This window comes from Primulina tabacum, chromosome 15 (assembly GCF_025594145.1).
Source record: "Primulina tabacum isolate GXHZ01 chromosome 15, ASM2559414v2, whole genome shotgun sequence".
Lineage (NCBI taxonomy): Eukaryota > Viridiplantae > Streptophyta > Magnoliopsida > Lamiales > Gesneriaceae > Primulina > Primulina tabacum.
In genome coordinates this window covers 27,968,079-27,986,595 of record NC_134564.1, presented here as the reverse complement: position 1 = coordinate 27,986,595, position 18,517 = coordinate 27,968,079, and the positions used below count along the sequence as shown (strand labels likewise).

The following is an 18,517-nucleotide window of genomic DNA, read 5'->3' as shown; positions in this document are numbered from 1 at the left end:
CATAATGAACATCAAACTTCTCATTGCTGATGCACATGGTACTCGAGACATCTTCATCCTCTCTGCTTCACTGCTAGAACACATCTAGGAGAATAACTTCAAATTAACAAGAAGAGGGGTCGAGATTGACTTACTATCTTACATGAATCGTCGCAAGACTTTATTCAAATAATTTTTATGGAAATCCAAATATTTATGTTACTTCTATCTCGCTGAACTTGCATCCCTAGAATCTTGTGTGTTGGTTCCAAGTCCTTCATATCGAATTCCCTAGCCAACTGTATCTTCAATCCTTGGACATGATCTTTGTTGGGGCCTGCTACCAATATGTCATCCACATACAACAGCAAAATGATAAAATTATCATCAGACCTCTTGAAATATGTACAAAGTCATGCACTTAATTTGTAGTAACTAAGGCTCATGATATATGAATTAAATCTCCTGTTACAACACATCAGCGCCTATTTGAGACCGTAAAAAGATTTGTTCAACCTGCAAACCAAGTTCTCTTTGCCTTTTTCCACAAAATCTTTTGGTTGGAGCATATAGATTTCTTCTTCAAGATCTCCATGAAGAAATACCGTTTTCACATGCAGCTGTTCTAGATGTAAGTCAGACACAACAAACAATGCCAACACTACTCTGACTGCTGTAAGCCGAACCACATGAGAAAATATCTCATTGGATTCAATGTCTTCTTTATGAGCATACCATTTTACTACCAGTCTAGCACGATACTACTTCACTTAGTTATTGCCATCACATTTGATTTTATAGACCCATTTGTTTCCAATGGCTTTTCTTCATCGTGGTAGTGTAACCAGATCCCAAATTTTATTCTTGTCTAATGCCTCCAACTCTTCTTCTACTGTTATCATCCACAACGATACATCGGAGCTTTGAGTTGACTCGTTGAAACTCCATGGCTCACCATCCTCTAATAATAGACAATATGCAATATTGCTTTCAGTGGCATAATTTGAAAGTCAACCAGGTGGTCTTCTGTCTCAATATGACTACCTCATTAGAAACCTTAGACAACATTTTCTTGTTCTTCGTGCTCTGGTACTGATTTACAAGAAATTTGACATTCGTCTGTTTTTTCCACCTGAAATATGGTAGTTTCTGAATTCAGCGTGCTTTTGTCTCCTTTTACTTTATCTTCCTAGAAGAAAACATCTATGCTGATGACAAGCTTATGAACAGTAGGATCCCACAAGCGAAACTCTTTACTCCATCAGCATAACTCAAGAATATACATTTTCTGGATTTCGAATCCAACTTCGATCATTCTTCAATCATTTTACAAAACATACAAAGAACTTCCAGATGTATGCAAATGAGAATAATCAGTCGGCTTCCCAGTCCAAATCTCCATCGGAGTTTTCAGATCAACCTCTACTGAAAGAGAACAATTGATAATATAACAAGCGATTTTGACTGCTTCTGCCCAAAATGACTTATATAGACCTGCAGTCTTTCAACATGGCTCTTGTTATGTTCAACAAGGTCATGTTCATCTGCTCTGTCACTCCATTCTGTAAGTCTTAACAGCAGCTTCCGTTCTGAGAGAATTTTCAACTCTCGCTCTAGCATATGCTCGAGGTTTCTATGCCATAACATTGTTAATTCTTCTCCTGAACCAATTGATACAGCAGCTAGTTCCGCCTCTTTGTATGTTTCTCCCAAAATTACATACAGATTTGCAACAACTTTTTCCGCCTTCATAACCACAAGCGCACTCTTCACAATTTTCATGATCTCGTTCTCGATACAGGTTTTGCACCCGATATCATCCAGTTGCCCCAATGACAAAAGATTTTTCGTCAGTCCCTTCATATGTCATACATCCTGTATGATGCGATTGATGCTTTCAAACATTTTTATTTTGATAGTACCGACCTCAGTGATTTCTAAGGCATGATCATTTTTCATTAATATAGATCCTCCTGAGACTTGTTCATAATGTTCAAATCATTCTCTCTGAGACGTTATGTGCCACGTCGCTCCTGAATCTATAATTCATATGTCACAAAATTTTTGTCTGACTTCTGCAACTGTTGCTCCTTCGCTGAATAATATTTCACCACTGCCTGAAGTTCTGATCACATTTTCTTGAGAACTCTTCTCGATACTCGTACACTCTTTCTTGAAGTGCCCTTTACCGCCACATTTAAAGCAGTAAATATTTTTATTCTTACTTCTCGACTTTGATCTACCTTATCTTTGGCTCCAACTGGAGTTACGGTCCATAAATCTTCCTCTTATCATTGGTAAAGCCTCTGCCTACTTCGAAATTACCAACATATCCTCCTTATTCTTGCGTCGACTTTCTTCTCTGAGAACCATAGTTAAGACATCGTCGAATTTTAGAGAGCCCGTAAGAATATTTTTGGTTAATTTTATGATAAATTATTCATATGAATTTGCAGACTTTGAAGTAGAAGCTCTGCACGTTCATTTTTTTCTATTTTATGCCCCATAGAAGTGAGTTGGGCAAGTAGAATATTTATTGTGTTGATGTGGTCGGTCGTCGATGAGGATTCTTTCATCCGAAGAGTATAAAGTCTTCTCTTTAGGAAAATCTTGTTGTGTAGTGATATGATCTCGTACATCTTTGTCAGAGTATCCTAGATAATTTTTGCTCTTTTTATCTCAGAGATACTTGATAGTAATTCGTCTGCTATAGCCAAGTGTAAATTGGCAAGAACATTATCATTCATCTCATTCCATTTTCCATTGTCCGTCACTTCCACCGATCTATCTCCAATATCCGCCAAGCAATTCTCCTTTTTTAAAAATTATTTTTTTTCCACAACATAAAATTGTTTTAATTAAACTTTGTTATCTTGTATATGTCCGCAATTATGTCTAAAACAATTTAGTAGAATGAACAAAATAATACCCCCTTAATAAAAAAATCCGAAAAAAATATTTTCTGATGTGAAAGATCAGTCTAGGCTGCAACCACATACCATATTCTGAATTTTAAGAAATTTAAACCAAAGCTCTGATACCATTTGTTGGTTCTACGTGCGACAACTTGAGATTATAATATGAAAATAAAGAATAAATTGAATAACGATATTTACGTGAAAAACTCCAAAAAATTATTAAAATAAAAACCATGGGCAAGAAAAAAAAATTCCACTACAATATTTTATGTTGTACAACCACTGACTGTGTTTTCAAAAAGAACACACACTCTCTTAATACAGGAGAACAAGCAATTCACAAATATTATAAAACTAAATACTCAAATATTATAAGATGAGAGAAATAACTCGATGAAATGATACATTAAAATGCCAAATGATGCATCATTCTAGCGTGAATCTCTCGTCCGAGATTTCCAATTTACCGCCTAACAAAATATATTTTTTGATTGCTTGTTCACACCACCCATCTCATTTAATGCCGCCATCCATATTTGCACATTTACCGACTGCAAAATGAGATTTACACAAAGTGCAAATGCCTAAATAGGCACATGATGCATCTTCAAGTTCTGTGTGATGGGGATATAGTCTCGAGATACTCGCCAAAGAAAAATACGAACTTTCGGAGGGATATCAAGACTTCATACAAGCTTCCACCAACTTCTTTTTATTACAATAGGATGAATGATTTTTTTCTTTAACATGTGATAAAACCTACGTCTTTTCTATTGGATGAGATTTATGTCATGCACTAAAAATGTTGATGCCGTGTATATATATATATATATATATAAAATTATATATATAATTTATTCATATATTTTTATTTATTTATTTTTGAATCAAATCATATATTTTTATTTAGTTGGTGATATTTTGAAATGTTGAACACCTTCATCGCACGAGGTGGAGTTGTCAGCTCTTAATAAACCCATCGACGCAGTACACCAAGTGTAGGCGCTGAGTAAAAAGCTACCTACAAATACATTTCCCAGCAGATTTCTGCGGCTGATATTACTCCAGAAACATCACCCTTTCTCCTCTAAATTGCCCTCGAATTTACTACTCCGAGCCCCAAATCGCAGTCATGTCGATGACCATTTTCTCTGCAATACCTCCAAAGCTGCCATCTCTTTCACCTCCTACAAACTCTCATGGAAGAACCCTTTTCACTCCAAGAACGAATCTTTTTCTTGCGTTCAAGAAAAATTGCAACTTTCACTTGTTAGTGGGTGCTGATGGTGTGTCTGGTGTGGCTGCTACCGTGCCGGAGGAGACTCCTTCGAGTGCTGAAGCGAATGTAGTCTCAAATGGGTCCCCGCCGTCACCGTTGCCGTCGCCGGAAGTGGTGGCGGACATCGCGGAGGGTGTGAAGGGATTTGAGGACCCGAGATGGGTTGGAGGGACTTGGGATCTGGCGCAGTTTGCTAAGGATGGAAAGACTGATTGGGATGCTGTGATTGATGCTGGTGACTGAATTTCTACTTACGCCTCACACACACGCACTCTCTTATATGTAATATTCTTGCAAATTCTTTAAAATGAATAGTGGATTTTGTGGAGTGTAACCTGCAAAAAAATCCCTTAATTTTTCAAGAAAATTTATCTAAAATTTGAAGTGCTGCTCACTCACAGTAACTTAGGCGCCTCTTATTTTTGGGGTCCTCCATTGATATAGTTGAGGGAGGCGACGGGCTAACGTAATGTGTTTTGGGTCAGATCTTGCATTTTTAAACAAAATTTTGCACCTTTTGGTTATTTTCAATTATGTTAAGTTCTTATATAGTACTCTCATTGAAGTATTTTTATAAGGATTATTGATTATTTGATCTTTTAACTCTCTTGGGAAACTTGTATTAACTTTTATTCATTGTTTGAAAGTTAGTTGGAAGGAAAATAAACTTTAAGGTCAGTGGTGTTGAGTAACTGAAGCTATAGTGTTTATTTATCAATTTCTGGCTAAGCATTGATTTAATGCTTCTTTGATGGTTGGACCATTAACTATACATGTTGTGCCTCTTTCCAGTTATATATTTATTTTTATTTTTTTCCTGAAAACTTCTTCCCGATTATGGAGATGAGACAAACGAATTTTTTTGCTTAAATTGGTTGCTTAGTTGCCCTTGGAACTGAAGGATCAGTTTGTTTTATTGTAATCTTCTTACAAATTGAGTTTCATTTATAAAAAAAGTTGAAATGAAGAAGTGAACTCTTTTTCAAAAATATAAATATAAAAATAGTGAACTGTTCGATCTTTCTATGAATTGACATGGTTTCGGAGAACATAGCATTAAGTTTTTAGTTTCTACTAAGATGATTCGACCTAGTAATTATGCAATCCGAACTTTAAGCTATTGATGCTAGTAAATGGGATCTTGTGAATCTTGTAATGATTTTCACTTGGTACCATATAACAGGACGTGTATTTGCCCGGCATAGAATTGAATTGTGGGTTTTTCTACTTTTGTTCTTGAATTAGATTAATTTCCATATTCCATATGGAATCGAAGCAAAAAGGTGACGAGTATTAAGCTTGGGTTAAATGACCCATATTGGCAAATGGATTTTCAACTTTCCTGTAGTGCTTAAAATGGCTAAATTTCAATCCGTATTTAGTGAATCTTGAGGTAATCTTGGTGTCTAAAAATCTTAGTACTGATAGGCTCATGACAACATGTCATGGAAATAAGATTAGTTGGAACATTTTCTTATTATGGTTTGGGTTATAGCTCACACCAAAGAAGCAATATTCAGAAAATGACACATGAATCTGTCCGAGACTATTGCTGACGTCTGGAGTTCTACGATCTTGTGGTTTCCAGGCAAACTTTATGAAAATAATATGTTGGTAGAATTCTATGCATTTATATATTGAAATCTTTCCCAGATCTTGATCTCTAAAAACTCTAAATATTTGTTAAATGTTTGCAGAAGTGAAGAGGAGAAAGTGGATGACCGAGAATCCAACATCATCCACCAACGAAAACCCTATTATTTTTGACACCTCCATTATTCCTTGGTGGGCATGGACCAAGAGGTTTCATCTCCCAGAAGCTGAACTCCTCAATGGTTTGCAAGATTACTTTCCCCCTTTTTAGTGATATCAATACCACCATAATGAACGGTTCAAAATTTTGAGTTACACCAATGTTGAATTTTAAAAATAGTGTACATATTCTGAAGATGGAAATATAGCACAATACATGGTTTGCGTGATTGACCTATAAAAGTCTATCTCCACAACTCAATACATTACACGTTAGGACTATACTAATATATTTAAGTTATTAATACAATCATCGCCTCTTTATATATGTGAAAATATATTGCCGTAAACATGGGAGGTAATATTTTCTCACGATAAAATCTGTCGGGACCATCAAATGACCCTGTTGTCTTATGTGTTAGCCAATGTGATCGAGCAATTGAAATATAGTGTTTAGATCATTGAATATTTTAAAAGATTTGAATTTCACCGTGATTATCAGATATGGAATTTGGTGTCATATCTAATAACTTTGAATAATGTCCTATAGGCCGTGCTGCAATGATAGGATTCTTTATGACATATCTGGTTGATAGTTTAACCGGAATCGGGCTCGTCGATCAAATGAACAACTTCTTTTGCAAACTGCTGTTATTCGTGGCTGTTGCTGGTGTTCTTCTGATCAGAAAGAACGATGACGTAGAAACATTGAAGAAATTGTGGGAAGAGTCGACATTCTATGATAAGCAGTGGCAAGCAACTTGGCAAGAAGAGGCTTCAGGCAGTTCGGAAAAGAACTAGTCAAGTTGGAGGATCTTCGTATTGTTTTGTCTTTTTTGAAGCAAAGATGTTGTAATATTGAGCAAATTTGAAATTTTACTATGTAGTTTCAGGGTTCTAGAGTAATATATTTGCTCTTTTCCTGTAAGAAGACGAGTGATTTTCTTAAAAGGCCTCTTGGATAGTAGCATAATTAATTTAATTTATCCAATTAGCCTATAATTTATGTTAAATTTCAAATATATCATTTTACCTGATGATGGATGTACTTCTGTATTACTGGTAATTATATTGTATCTTGTTTTTCATTTTATATATATATATATATATGTGTGTGTGTGTGTGTGTGTGTGTGTGTGTGTGTGTGTGTTATGATTCAGTCTTATAATTATATTTATGTATGGGCTTCATTGTGTGAGTGATTATAGAAAACCACGTTCCGTGGGTACATTTTTACGGTTTTTTCATTGAGAAAAGGTGGGAAAACAAAGTAACACTCCAAATTTTTTAAAATGTTCAGTCAAATTTTAAATAATAATTAAATAAAATGATTTAAATAAAATTATTTAGTTCAGCCAAAAGATTTGATATATATAAATAATTTGTCATATCCATTAATTTACTCAATGTCTAAAAGAGTTGGAATGTGTTTAGTTAAACGTGCATAAGTGAGAGTAGTACTTGGATGAGTTCTCATACGTCAAACTATTTATGTTGCGCCGCTTGACCTGATTGGCTAGGTGGGCTGTAAAATAGTGACGTTAGATCTTAACGGGTAATACAATATCTGATGGGAACAAGTCTGACTTTAGAGAAAGGAAATAACTGATTTCGTAGGGATATGAGACAACACCAGCAGATAGACATGCACCTTCTCGGACTTATGAACTTAACAGCCCGACCCATTAGCATTCAAGTAAGTGCACTCTGTGCTGTAACAAGTATAAGGAAATTAAATTGTGTCTTGATTAACAACTATAGTTTTTGGCCTAGTAGAAAGAGCTTTGTACTAACAATTGGTATCAAAACTAGGCTATGAATTCAAGTATCCCAAGAAGCATATTTCTACATTTGGGGGATATTTGGTTTAGCGTACATGAATGTGAGTAGTAATGAAATGAGTAACCTACTGGAAAGTTCTTATATGGGAATCGGACGTTGCGCCGCTTAATTTGGTTGGCTAGGTGAACCTTAAAAGATTAATATTAGATTTTAACGGATGATATTGTCTCTGTTGGGGACATGAGTGACAATAAGAAAAAAGTAAGATTGATCTCTAATATATATGAGATAACACCACCAGATAGACACGCACATCTCCAGACTCATGAGCCTAGCAACTCGACCTATTAGCACTCAAGTAGGTGTATTATACGATGTCATAAGTATAAGGACATAAAATTATGCATTGATTAACAACTATAGTTTTTGACTCAATGATTAGTGTTTAATCCTAATAGTATGAAATAAATAAAAATACTTCTAAATAAAAATAATTTATTGAAATGAATTTATCATCCTACAAATGAAATTTAAATAAATTTATATTGAATATTACAAACAAATAAAATATGTTTCTAAAATAATATAACTTAAACAAAAATAATAAGTAAATAAAATAAGAAAATTTTATATACTAGCATTTCAATAAAAATGTATAGAAATACAAAAAAATAAATATTTAACTTAAATTTGATAATAAAAAATAATACATAAAATATGATAAAATAAAATATTGAATAAAAAATTTTGATTTAAATTTAAACTTAGATATTTGTCAATAACAAGTTTAAAATGTGTCAAGAATTAGTGGTTTAGATATGTGTCAAGAAAATAACTTGATACTTGTTGGGAGATAATGACTCACCAACTCCTATTTCTTGCTTATACATAAGCCTCACATTAAGTATTTCATCACAAAAACTTCTCTTAAATTCGTTGACTTTTAGATAGAAAAATGAGCAAAAAATAGAAAATCATTTCCAAAAATGTCAAAATTTTTACACAAATCTCCTCTTCCATCCAGAAATCAAATCGTATAGGAAGTGTAATGATATCATCAACCAATTTTGCTCCTAAAATCAAAAATTACGAAGAACAGTTTCTGAAAAATTTCAAAAACTTGTATTTCAGATACCACTTCTAGCTCGATTTACTCATTCTTCTTGAACGAATTGTAACGTCCCGATAATTTGAAGGTTCACGTAAACCACATGCATGCAATTTATTAAATTTTTTGGTAATTTATTAATTTGTTTTAAAGCATTAAATGCAGGTTTATTTCATAAATTATGGGTTTAATTATTTTTATGCATTTTATGTAGGGGTGGGTATGGTACGGTTTAACGTACCGAACTACGGTACCGTATACCGAAATTTCGGTATGGAAAAAGTTCATACCGGTATCGTATCGACACCGAAAACCGAAATATCGAAAAAAAAAATATTTCATACCGATACCGAACATTTCGGTACGGTGTGATACCGTACCGAAATGTTCGGTATACCGATTTTTTCGGTAAGTTCGGTATTTTTTTCGGTACGATTTTTCGGTATTTCGGTATTTCGGTATTTTTTCCCACCCCTAATTTTATGCATAATTATTGCTAATAGAATTTTATTTCATGAAATTTTAAAGGTTCATGCATTAAAGATTTTTAAGTTGCATTTCGCGCTCAAACGAGGATCGGAGACCGGAGAATTTTCAGGAAAATTATTTTAATAACATGATTCATTTTTATTAATTTATATAAGATGTTTTAAAGGTATTTTTCAGGAAATGGGATTTATTGGGTATTTTTATCCGTATGATTTTAATTTTTAACGGTACGTAAATTTTATCGAATCGGGGGACTTTTTGAGGGTTCGGCTAATATTTTCAAAATCTTTCCAATACGAAATATTTTTCGGGTGTATGTTTGGATTTAACGGGCCTAATTTTAAGCTCATTGGACTTAAAATTCTTTTTAAACTCTTAATTAGCAATTTAGGGACCATTAAGTATTTGTTTACTATTTAATTAAACACCTAAACATCATTTAAACTAAACCTACCCTACACCAATAATAGAACCAGCCAACACTTAATCTTTTCAGATTGGTTCTCTTGGTTTCAGCAAGAATTATCTCAAGAAAGCTTCGGTCACTTCTTTTCTTTACAAGAATAATTCTCCCGGCACTCGTTCTTCGATTCCCCTCGCGACTACATCACCAAGACACGCATTGTATCATTATTTCTGCATCATTCACGTCATATATGTGCTGTCATGTGTGTTATGTTTATGCATTTTTCGGTATTGGCATGGCAAAGCTTTTATGCTCTTGATTTGGCACGAAAACCGTATGTTGTTGCATACATCTCACGTTTTTGTTACTATGGTGCAAGGGGCTGTCGAATTAAGGTCCTAAGGTGCTGAACATGTTGAGGATCGAGATGGCTATAGGCTGGAGTCGAGACATTGAGAGCTGGTTGTAGGCCGAGAGTTGAGGTTTCAGGCGCTGTGTTGGTTGTGGGACTCGGTCTGGTGTATGGATCGGCTGAGGGCCTGGGGCTATGGTCTGGTGCGTGTCTAAGGGTCCTAGGATGAGTCTCTTTATGGTGGTTCATGGCCTGGAGTGGCAGCCAAGAGGCTGAACAAAGAAAGCTGCGGCTGTGCAATTTGGGTTCATGTAGAGCAAGTTACGGCTTTGGGGTTTGGGGCGGCTGCTGGACGGGGTCAGGGCATGGGGCAGTGTCTTGGGTCGTTCCTTATGGTCCTAAGGAGGACCTGGTGGTGTTGGTTCAGGGCTGGGTTGGCTAGGGAAGGTGGCTGGACCAGCAAGCAACCAGCTGTACCAATGGGAGACGGGTTAGGCTAGTTACAGCTCTTGCTCGCTTTGGGGCTCAGGCGTTAGTTTTGAGTTTGAAAGGAGTGTATCATGGTCTTAAGTTATGTCTAAGGGTCGGGTCTAGGGCCTGGTTCGGGTCTGGTTCGAGTCGGTTTAAGCATGAAGTAGTTAGAAGCATGCTAGGGTCACGGCTAGAGTTGGGCGATGACTTGCTGGAATTTTCAGCAGCTGTTCAGGGTCTTGTTCGAAGGTCTAAGGGGGCTGGATTAGTGGTTTTAGGGCCTTTTAAGTGTTTAGAAGGGGTGGTAAAAAGTTGGGAAAAATTTGGTTAAGTTTCAGTTCGATTCGGGTTAAAACTGGGACTCCGGTCCAAGTTTTAAAATGAATCGATTAAGTTTTGAAATGGGCTCGAGTTTACATCTAAGGATATTTTTAAATATGTTTTGGGACATTTTAAGGAGTTTGGTAAGCTTCGGGTCAATTTTAGAGGTCCAAGGGTGAAACGATAATTTTTAGGTTCCTAGGGGCAAAATGGTCATTTTGCACCCGGGGTGAGGTTTTGGTCCTGGCAGCGCCTTGAGCACAAATTTACTATATTTTAAATGTTTATGCATCATGATTTTAAGATTTTATGAAGATATACGTCGTATGCTTGGATTTAAGAAAAAAATTGCATTTATTCATGATTTTTATAAGTGATGAAAATGGTAATGTTTTGAATGATGAGATTTAGTTGTGGCTATCGAAGTATATGTAAATGTTTAAGACGTATATGTAAATGCTGATGATGATGATGAGGCCTAGGCATAGTGGATGAGTAATCCTGTCACTGATGTCCGACAGCCGCCGGGTACCGCGGTTCTATGTATGATGGATCCATCGTAAATGATGAATGATGTACGATAGTCACCTCTAATGAACTGAATTCACCAATGATAAATGATGAACGATAAAGGATGAATGATGAATGATGAACGATAAAGGATGAATGATGAATGATAAATGATAAACGATGAATGATGATTAACGATGAGCTGTTTTGACACGTCATTATTTTATACGACACGTTTATGTTCATGTTTTAAAGTTCATGAAAAGGTATGTTGGCATATGATTTTACACGACACGTTTACGTATATGATGACATGACATGCTTTAATACGATATGATTTTACACAACACGTTTACGTTATGCTTTTAAGTTCATGAAAGATATGTTGAGTATGATATTTTTCACTGTTGTGTGCTATGTATATGTACTTGTTATTCCTGGTACAGGCGTGTTGAGTCTTTAGACTCACTAGGCGTGTGTGATACAGGTGAGCTAAATGCTGAGGAGACTGGAGGTGCCAAACTCTGAGTAGGCAGACTTGGTGGGGTGACACGACCCGAGGACCACATGTCTTCCGCATTATGATTTATGAGATTGAGAGGAGATGAATATTTTCATACGTTGATGATTTTAAGATTTTTATACGTTTATGTTCACGTATGATTTTGAATGTTTGATTATTTTAGACTGCACTATTTTTAATGTCAAATATTTAAGATCATTTTAAATATTATATTTTTCTAAATGTAAATTTATAATCGAAAATGCTTCTAGAAAAAAAAAATATTTCCACACTTTTAACGTTTCAAATTTTCCTTCCATTTTAAAATAAAATGTGTTCAAAATATTTTCTATTTTAAGTGTATGCCCACCAATCATTCCCACAATCGTCGAAAGTACTATCTTCGGTCGTCTGAAATGAGCTTGATAACCACTTTAGTTTTTCAAAATCTGTTCTTAATTGGTTTCGAATTTCAAATAATGTTAAATATAAAAGTGTAGATCATCCATAAATATATTCACTGAAAAATATCAGCCATGCATGGCCGCCAGAGTAGCCACACACGCCGGCCAGATGCCGAATTTTTCATTTTCCAGTCAATTTTCGACATAATTCCGGCCATCTGGTGAAGTTTCATAATTTTCTGACATGTATTTGATTTAATATAATTTTTTAAAGTTTTAACCAAAACTACTTGGTACAAGTTTTATACAAAATTTATTTTTAAAACATTTCAACACCTTCCAGTAGTTATGCCCCATTGACATTAAGCCAGGAATTTACCGTAAATTTTCATAACTACTGATTTATTCATATATATTATATCATATGTGGATTTCTCATTTAATTGGTCATATTGTACTTTATACTAAATTTCTGTATTTACTGATTCCTGAATGGTTATCGATCGGCTATTTATTGACCAAGTGACTGAATTAATGAATGATTGGAGCCATGGACAACAGTCAATGTACGTGATTGCTAGTCCATTGGACAATGCGTCTCAGCCCGAAAATGTGATTCCAATGAACAATGGGCTACCAACCCGAGTATATGGTTCATCTGAACAACATGACTTCGATCCAGAAATGTGAGTTTTCCTTGGCTTGTAAATGATCGATTGTTCGGATCCTACTTGTATGAATGGGAAAAAGTACTAAACCGAATGTTGTGGGGGCCACCTCTTTAGCCTACACTATTCACTTTAAAGTTCTTAACAATCACTGCATTTCACTTCACAATATATTTTTTGACGATATATTATTACTGATACATATCATCTCATATTAAATTACTGCACAATAATTTTTTTTGACTCACTAAGACACTATATTTTCTATTTATTGTAAATTACATATACATTATTTCAGTACTTCAAATAAGATGGAATGAGAAAATGAAAATGATGGCTTAGCAAGACTGTTAATTCTATGTTGAATTCCTATTTTTATCTTCTATAAAGTCAAGATTGTACACGCTTTCTGCACTGTAAGTTAAAGTGATAATGATGATATTATAATTTGGAAGTGCACAAATAATATAACCTAAGAAATTATTTCATTTATTTGATTTTGCTAAATAAAATTAATCCTTTTTTTATCCCTTGTATACTACTTTATCCGACATCCATTTTTCCTTATTATTTATCTATCTTTATCTATTCTCTTTCTACTAGGTATGGGCACCTCAATTCTTGAGGTGTTCTACCCATGTTTATAGTATAACATATGAATATTTATATTTTTTTCAGCATAACCATTTCAAGCCGAATCATAGTTATTAAAAACCAAAAAAGACAGCACTAAGACTTATGGCCTAGCGAGACTCGGTGCTTGCATTCTGATACAAGCTAAGGCGCAGCCCCCTTCCATGAAGAGCTCACCTCGACCATGAAGGATGAAGCATGGCCCTTAAATATATGGTGTGCTAAATCAAATCGAAAATGAACTGCAAGATCAACGTAACATAGTTCATATTCTGTTGCAGAGGAAGCATTGATTTATTTTTGTAGTAGTTCACATACATATCACATTCTCTTCAAATTTCCAGATTCATGTGTATCTTCAATTTGGCTAATTCACTTCAACGTACCGCACCAAGCTTTGACATTTCGCACCAAAACCCTGTCGTCCGTGCATATTAGAATGCATTGTGCTTTAAATAAGACATCAACCACTTTTATGCATTTTACCTGAAGTTCACATCATTGCCTAATTATTAATTGGTCCTGCAAACGTCCTTTCTTCACGCAGTTGCTTTTCAGTTCCTCCTGTAACTGCAAGACCAGAAGTAAATTCTCTTCACCAAAATCTACTAATCATGTGTGTGTCAGATAACTGTCTTGTTCGGCAAGAAAAAAACTACGCGAAAGGAACACGATCAAGACATGCTAAGGTAATTTACCTGATGGAGGACTTCCTTTTGATAGCAGTATCCCGGTGATTTTATTTTTAAAAAAGAGCAGTCCTTCGTTGATAACTACGTTTGGAAGCCAAAATAATCTTGTAGTAACAATGACAAATTATTCAAATAATCACCTTGGCAGTGCCATATATGTAATCACAATACACAAACACGGATGCAAAATTACTCTGGCTTTGCCCGCCGACATAATGATGGTAATCGTGGTAATCCGCACCAACATAAAAAGGGACATATTTCATCTGAGTCCAAGGGAAGTCGTACATGAATGATTGTCAAAAAATATTATTCACAATGGAGTTGCTATCACTTCTTGTTGACAATTTGACTTGATTAAAATGTGTTTAGGGACAAAGAAGGTAGAAGAAATATGTTGCATATCCGTGAGCAAATACAACAAATATCAAAATTAATATCATCTCGGATACATGGATATATGTTCTTTTCTTCCTTGAAACACAAGCTTTGCTCCTCGTACATGTATTTTATTAACAAATGTAAAATTTGCTACAATCAGAGCCATTACGACTAATTAATTATCACATTATATAAACTAAACTATGTTCCAACTACAGTATTTAACCGCCAAACATTTTTGGATTCTGCACACAATATTTGAGAGTAATGGTTTGACAGCCCAAATATGAGAAGTTTAAGTTTTCAGGATCTAAAACCAAAATCAGATGGCAGAAAATTTTAAGCACAAACAACCGCTGCAAACTAAGTCATCCATGTTATACGTGATATCAAAATTAATATAATCTCGGATACATGGATAGATGTTCTTTTCTTCATTGAAACACAAGCTTTGCTCCTCGTACATGTATTTTATTAACAAATGTAAAATTTGCTACAATTAGAGCCATTATGACTAATTAATTATCACAATATATAAACTAAACTATGTTCGAACTACAATATTTAACCGTCTAACTTTTTTGGATTTTGCACACAATATTTGAGAGTAACGGTGTGACAGCTTAAATATGAGAAGTTTAAGTTTTCAGGATCTAAAACCAAAATCAGATGGCAGAAAACTTTTAAGCACAGACAACCGCTGCAAACTAAGTCATCCATGTTATACGTGATATAAAAAAATGATGTAAGAAAAGAGTATCTAACATGAACCTGGAGAGGTACCGCGATACATAAGAAACACAATTTAAGGCCAAGTTTAATGGACTCTTGTCATCAAAATGCATTTCTTGCCGTTTTTTTATCTTCAGATTTATGTTGATGGCGATATTAGTTCATGCATGTGGAATGGCGATATTAGTTCATGCATGTGGAAGACATGTTGAAAATTGTAGCTAGATCTATACATTTTTCAACATCTAGCTATATCTCTATACATTTTAGTTAGTGGATGATTGTAAATTCCTTTTTTGACTATATTTTAGCCAATCTAACTCTTTCATTCTCATATTAATCTTCATTTACTATGTATAAATACTTGTCGAAGTAAGCTCTAGCTCATTTACAATATTAAGCAAAATCCGAGTAGTCTTTTAACTTCTTCCAACAAACAGTCTACGATAAGCACATTCCAAAGTACCAACATCAGATTATGAAGTAAAGCTGAACTAATTTCACTTTTTTGCTAGGCTCACACCAGTTTCACCTTTTTATTATTTCAAGCAAATGTCCTCTATACATTACATATACAGTTCCATTTCCACCTTCTCCAACATAATTAATTGATTATGGCTTTCCTTGGTGCACTTTCAAAGCTAAGATCATGACACTATTGCCCAAATAAAAAATAACGATTGCATGAGTTTGGAAGCGGCATGCCTTTTTTCCGAATTCTTACTTTTAAACCATTAAAAATACACTCTGCTTGCATTACTTTATTTGTCATTATCTGCTTAGGAGTACTTAATGTCAATCACTGATCTAAGATTTCCACACGTAATAATAACCATTTGTTGAAAATTAGGGAATAACATCACTGAGCATTCTAAGTTCAACCTGCACATAATCTTTTCACGTGATCTGGTAGAAAATCGACAATCAGTGGATCCATTAGAAACCACAGTGCATCGAAAAACTCGAACAACATATTGGCACAAGACGATGCACAAAAATACAGATGACTTGCTACCGTAAAATGCATGATGTCTTAATGAATAAAAAGTAGAATAAAATGGAATACAGGGGAATTACGAAGCAAGTTGGAAGTAGCAACAAACCAAACAACCCAGTGATATAGCTGCGGGTTTGCCAAAACATGTGTCTTGGTTTTGAGGCAAGGCAAATGTGTGTCGGTGTTCTTTTACAAAAATGGTGGAGCAGCTAAGCTTAAAACTTATCAAATGATTATGTTGGCAAATCAACTACTCAATTAAGAAAAAGGGTAAGAGCAGAGCACCAGACAAGAAAAGGAATACCAAACATTAAGTGCAGAGAGAGAGAGGGAAAACCCTTTTTAATCCTTTTCCTCGTGCACAAAGTTAATCCACTATTATTGAACTCAGCCGCCTATTCCACAAGCCACAAGCCCGTTCATTTTCCAGTGCATAATGCGAATACAGAAAAGTAAACAAATCTCAAAGAATGCGTAAATAGCACTGTTTAGCCATCATTTGACCAAATTATTAAAATAAAGTAGATAAAAACAATACTTAATCAAGCAAAACCCCAAAGGTTTCACGCTGAAGCATGAGCATCAAGCATGCAAAGTGCCTTACCCACATCAGCTTTACAGAGCACATCATAAACATTGTAAATGAAAAACAAACCTATCGTTGGAACTACTTAATAATCAAGAACAAAATTTTCAGTGTATAATTTATCGATGTCCACTTGAGCTACCATCACGCTTTAGCCTTAAACCCATCACCCATCTTTTATATGTACAGAGATACAAATCGAGTTCATGAGTATGCTCATACGCAAATATGTATATTAATCAAACATGTAAATCACTCAAAAAAACGAAAACAAGAGAAAATAACTAACTCAGCAAAAACAAATAACCTCAAAAAGTCGGAAACTTCAAACAATATCAAAAAAAGAACAACCCAAAAATGTAAAAAAAAATTAGAAAAAAGCAGAACAAAAACAAGTGGGGAAAAACTTACACGGTAGAAGTTTTCCAATGGCAAGAAGGGGGAACACCGGGTTGAAAACGAAAGAGCTGCAAGAAGATGGAATTAGAGAACAGAGCAAACAAACCCTATTTGCCGCCCTTTGTTCGCTGCCGCGGTGTAGAGCAAAGATCAGAAACTCCAAACAAAAGCAAGACAAGAGCAAACCGGAGAGAAGAAACCAAAAACTTCGAACAAAGGTAAGACATGAGCAAACCAGAGAAGCGAAGAATGAAGGAGACACTCATTGTTGCCCACTGTTTTCTGTCGCCGTGGAGAGAAGGCCATCACACGTTTTGTGTTCGCGTTCTGTGCTGTGCTGTGGTGGAAGAGAGAGGCCATGACGCGCGTAGGTTAAATTGTGTTCGCGGTTCTGTGCTATGCTGTGGTGGAAGAGAGATGCCATTACGCGTGTATGTTTTTAACTTGCAACCGTACAAAAACAGGCCCATTTCAAAATATTCACGCTTTCATATATGTAGATACATTGTTCCTTGTCACTCTTTGTATATACTAGTGCACTTACGTACGAGTTACGTATGTGTATAATATTTTTTATAATTCATTTGATTTAAATTTAAATGAGAATCAAAATATAATTATAAGAAATAGTGAGGGACTACACTGTAATTTTGATATATAAATTAAAAAATAAATTGAAAAATAAAAAAAAATGACCTCAGTGAGAATTAAACCTATAACCTAAACTCAAAGAAACAATGACTATATCCACTAAACCATATATAACTTACAATAAAGTTTTAACATTTTATTAATATATATAATTATTAAAACAGACCATGACACCAAAATTAGTTACTCTAAGTGTCTCAAACTTAATAAAATAGTATAGATATATATACATATATACTTTATCTGTTCTCTTTCTATACATTGTTCCTTGTTACTCTTTATATATATACTACATTTAAATGAATCGGATCTTGATCGAATGAGGAACAATGTTTTCAAATGACAAAACTAACCCTTCATATGTGTATAGGTGGATATTTTCGTAAATTTGTTTATATGATAGGGAGATATATGAAAAACATAACTTTTCAACTTAATATTGCTCCTCGTAACCTTCACTTAATTCTAATGACTTAATATTATATAATTGTAACTAAATATATTG

The 18,517-nt window shown here is 34.7% G+C and overlaps 2 protein-coding genes across 10 annotated transcripts; one reads left to right on the top strand and one right to left on the bottom strand.

The window, feature by feature from the left end:
* The first annotated feature begins 3,882 nt into the window (after nucleotides 1–3,882).
* LOC142526735 (light-harvesting complex-like protein 3 isotype 1, chloroplastic) lies at nucleotides 3,883–6,914 on the top strand. The gene is made up of 3 exons (XM_075631294.1): nucleotides 3,883–4,411; nucleotides 5,874–6,011; nucleotides 6,479–6,914. The coding sequence occupies exons 1-3, from the start codon at nucleotides 4,030–4,032 to the stop codon at nucleotides 6,727–6,729; spliced, it is 771 nt and encodes a 256-aa protein (XP_075487409.1). The 5' UTR covers nucleotides 3,883–4,029; the 3' UTR covers nucleotides 6,730–6,914.
* A 6,872-nt stretch (nucleotides 6,915–13,786) lies between these two features.
* On the bottom strand, nucleotides 13,787–17,733 carry LOC142527646 (uncharacterized). Of its 9 annotated transcripts, none has more exons than XM_075632505.1 (5): nucleotides 17,597–17,733; nucleotides 17,374–17,429; nucleotides 14,273–14,347; nucleotides 14,061–14,144; nucleotides 13,787–13,992 (listed from the first exon to the last, which is right to left on the bottom strand). In XM_075632505.1, the coding sequence occupies exons 1-4, from the start codon at nucleotides 17,625–17,627 to the stop codon at nucleotides 14,073–14,075; spliced, it is 234 nt and encodes a 77-aa protein (XP_075488620.1). In that variant the 5' UTR covers nucleotides 17,628–17,733; the 3' UTR covers nucleotides 13,787–13,992; nucleotides 14,061–14,072. The 9 variants fall into 9 exon arrangements, 5 of the variants coding, with proteins under 5 accessions (XP_075488620.1, XP_075488617.1, XP_075488616.1 ...); XM_075632502.1 differs by having other exon boundaries at nucleotides 17,374–17,489; nucleotides 17,597–17,731; XM_075632501.1 differs by having other exon boundaries at nucleotides 13,787–14,144; nucleotides 17,374–17,489; nucleotides 17,597–17,731.
* Nucleotides 17,734–18,517: the final 784 nt, after the last annotated feature.

Bases quoted from the DNA above. Each gene is read 5' to 3' on its own strand.
- LOC142526735 (XM_075631294.1), top strand. From the start codon at position 4,030: ATGTCGATGACCATTTTCTCTGCAATACCTCCAAAGCTGCCATCTCTT. The intron at 4,412-5,873 runs GTGACTGAATTT...AAATGTTTGCAG, and splicing joins GGATGCTGTGATTGATGCTG to AAGTGAAGAGGAGAAAGTGG. The intron at 6,012-6,478 runs GTTTGCAAGATT...AATGTCCTATAG, and splicing joins AGAAGCTGAACTCCTCAATG to GCCGTGCTGCAATGATAGGA.
- LOC142527646 (XM_075632501.1), bottom strand. From the start codon at position 17,721: ATGGCCTCTCTCTTCCACCACAGCACAGCACAGAACGCGAACACAAAA. The intron at 14,348-17,373 runs GTAAGTTTTTCC...TTCCAAACGTAG, and splicing joins CATTGGAAAACTTCTACCGT to TTATCAACGAAGGACTGCTC. The intron at 14,145-14,272 runs GTAAATTACCTT...CTGGTCTTGCAG, and splicing joins AAAAGGAAGTCCTCCATCAG to TTACAGGAGGAACTGAAAAG.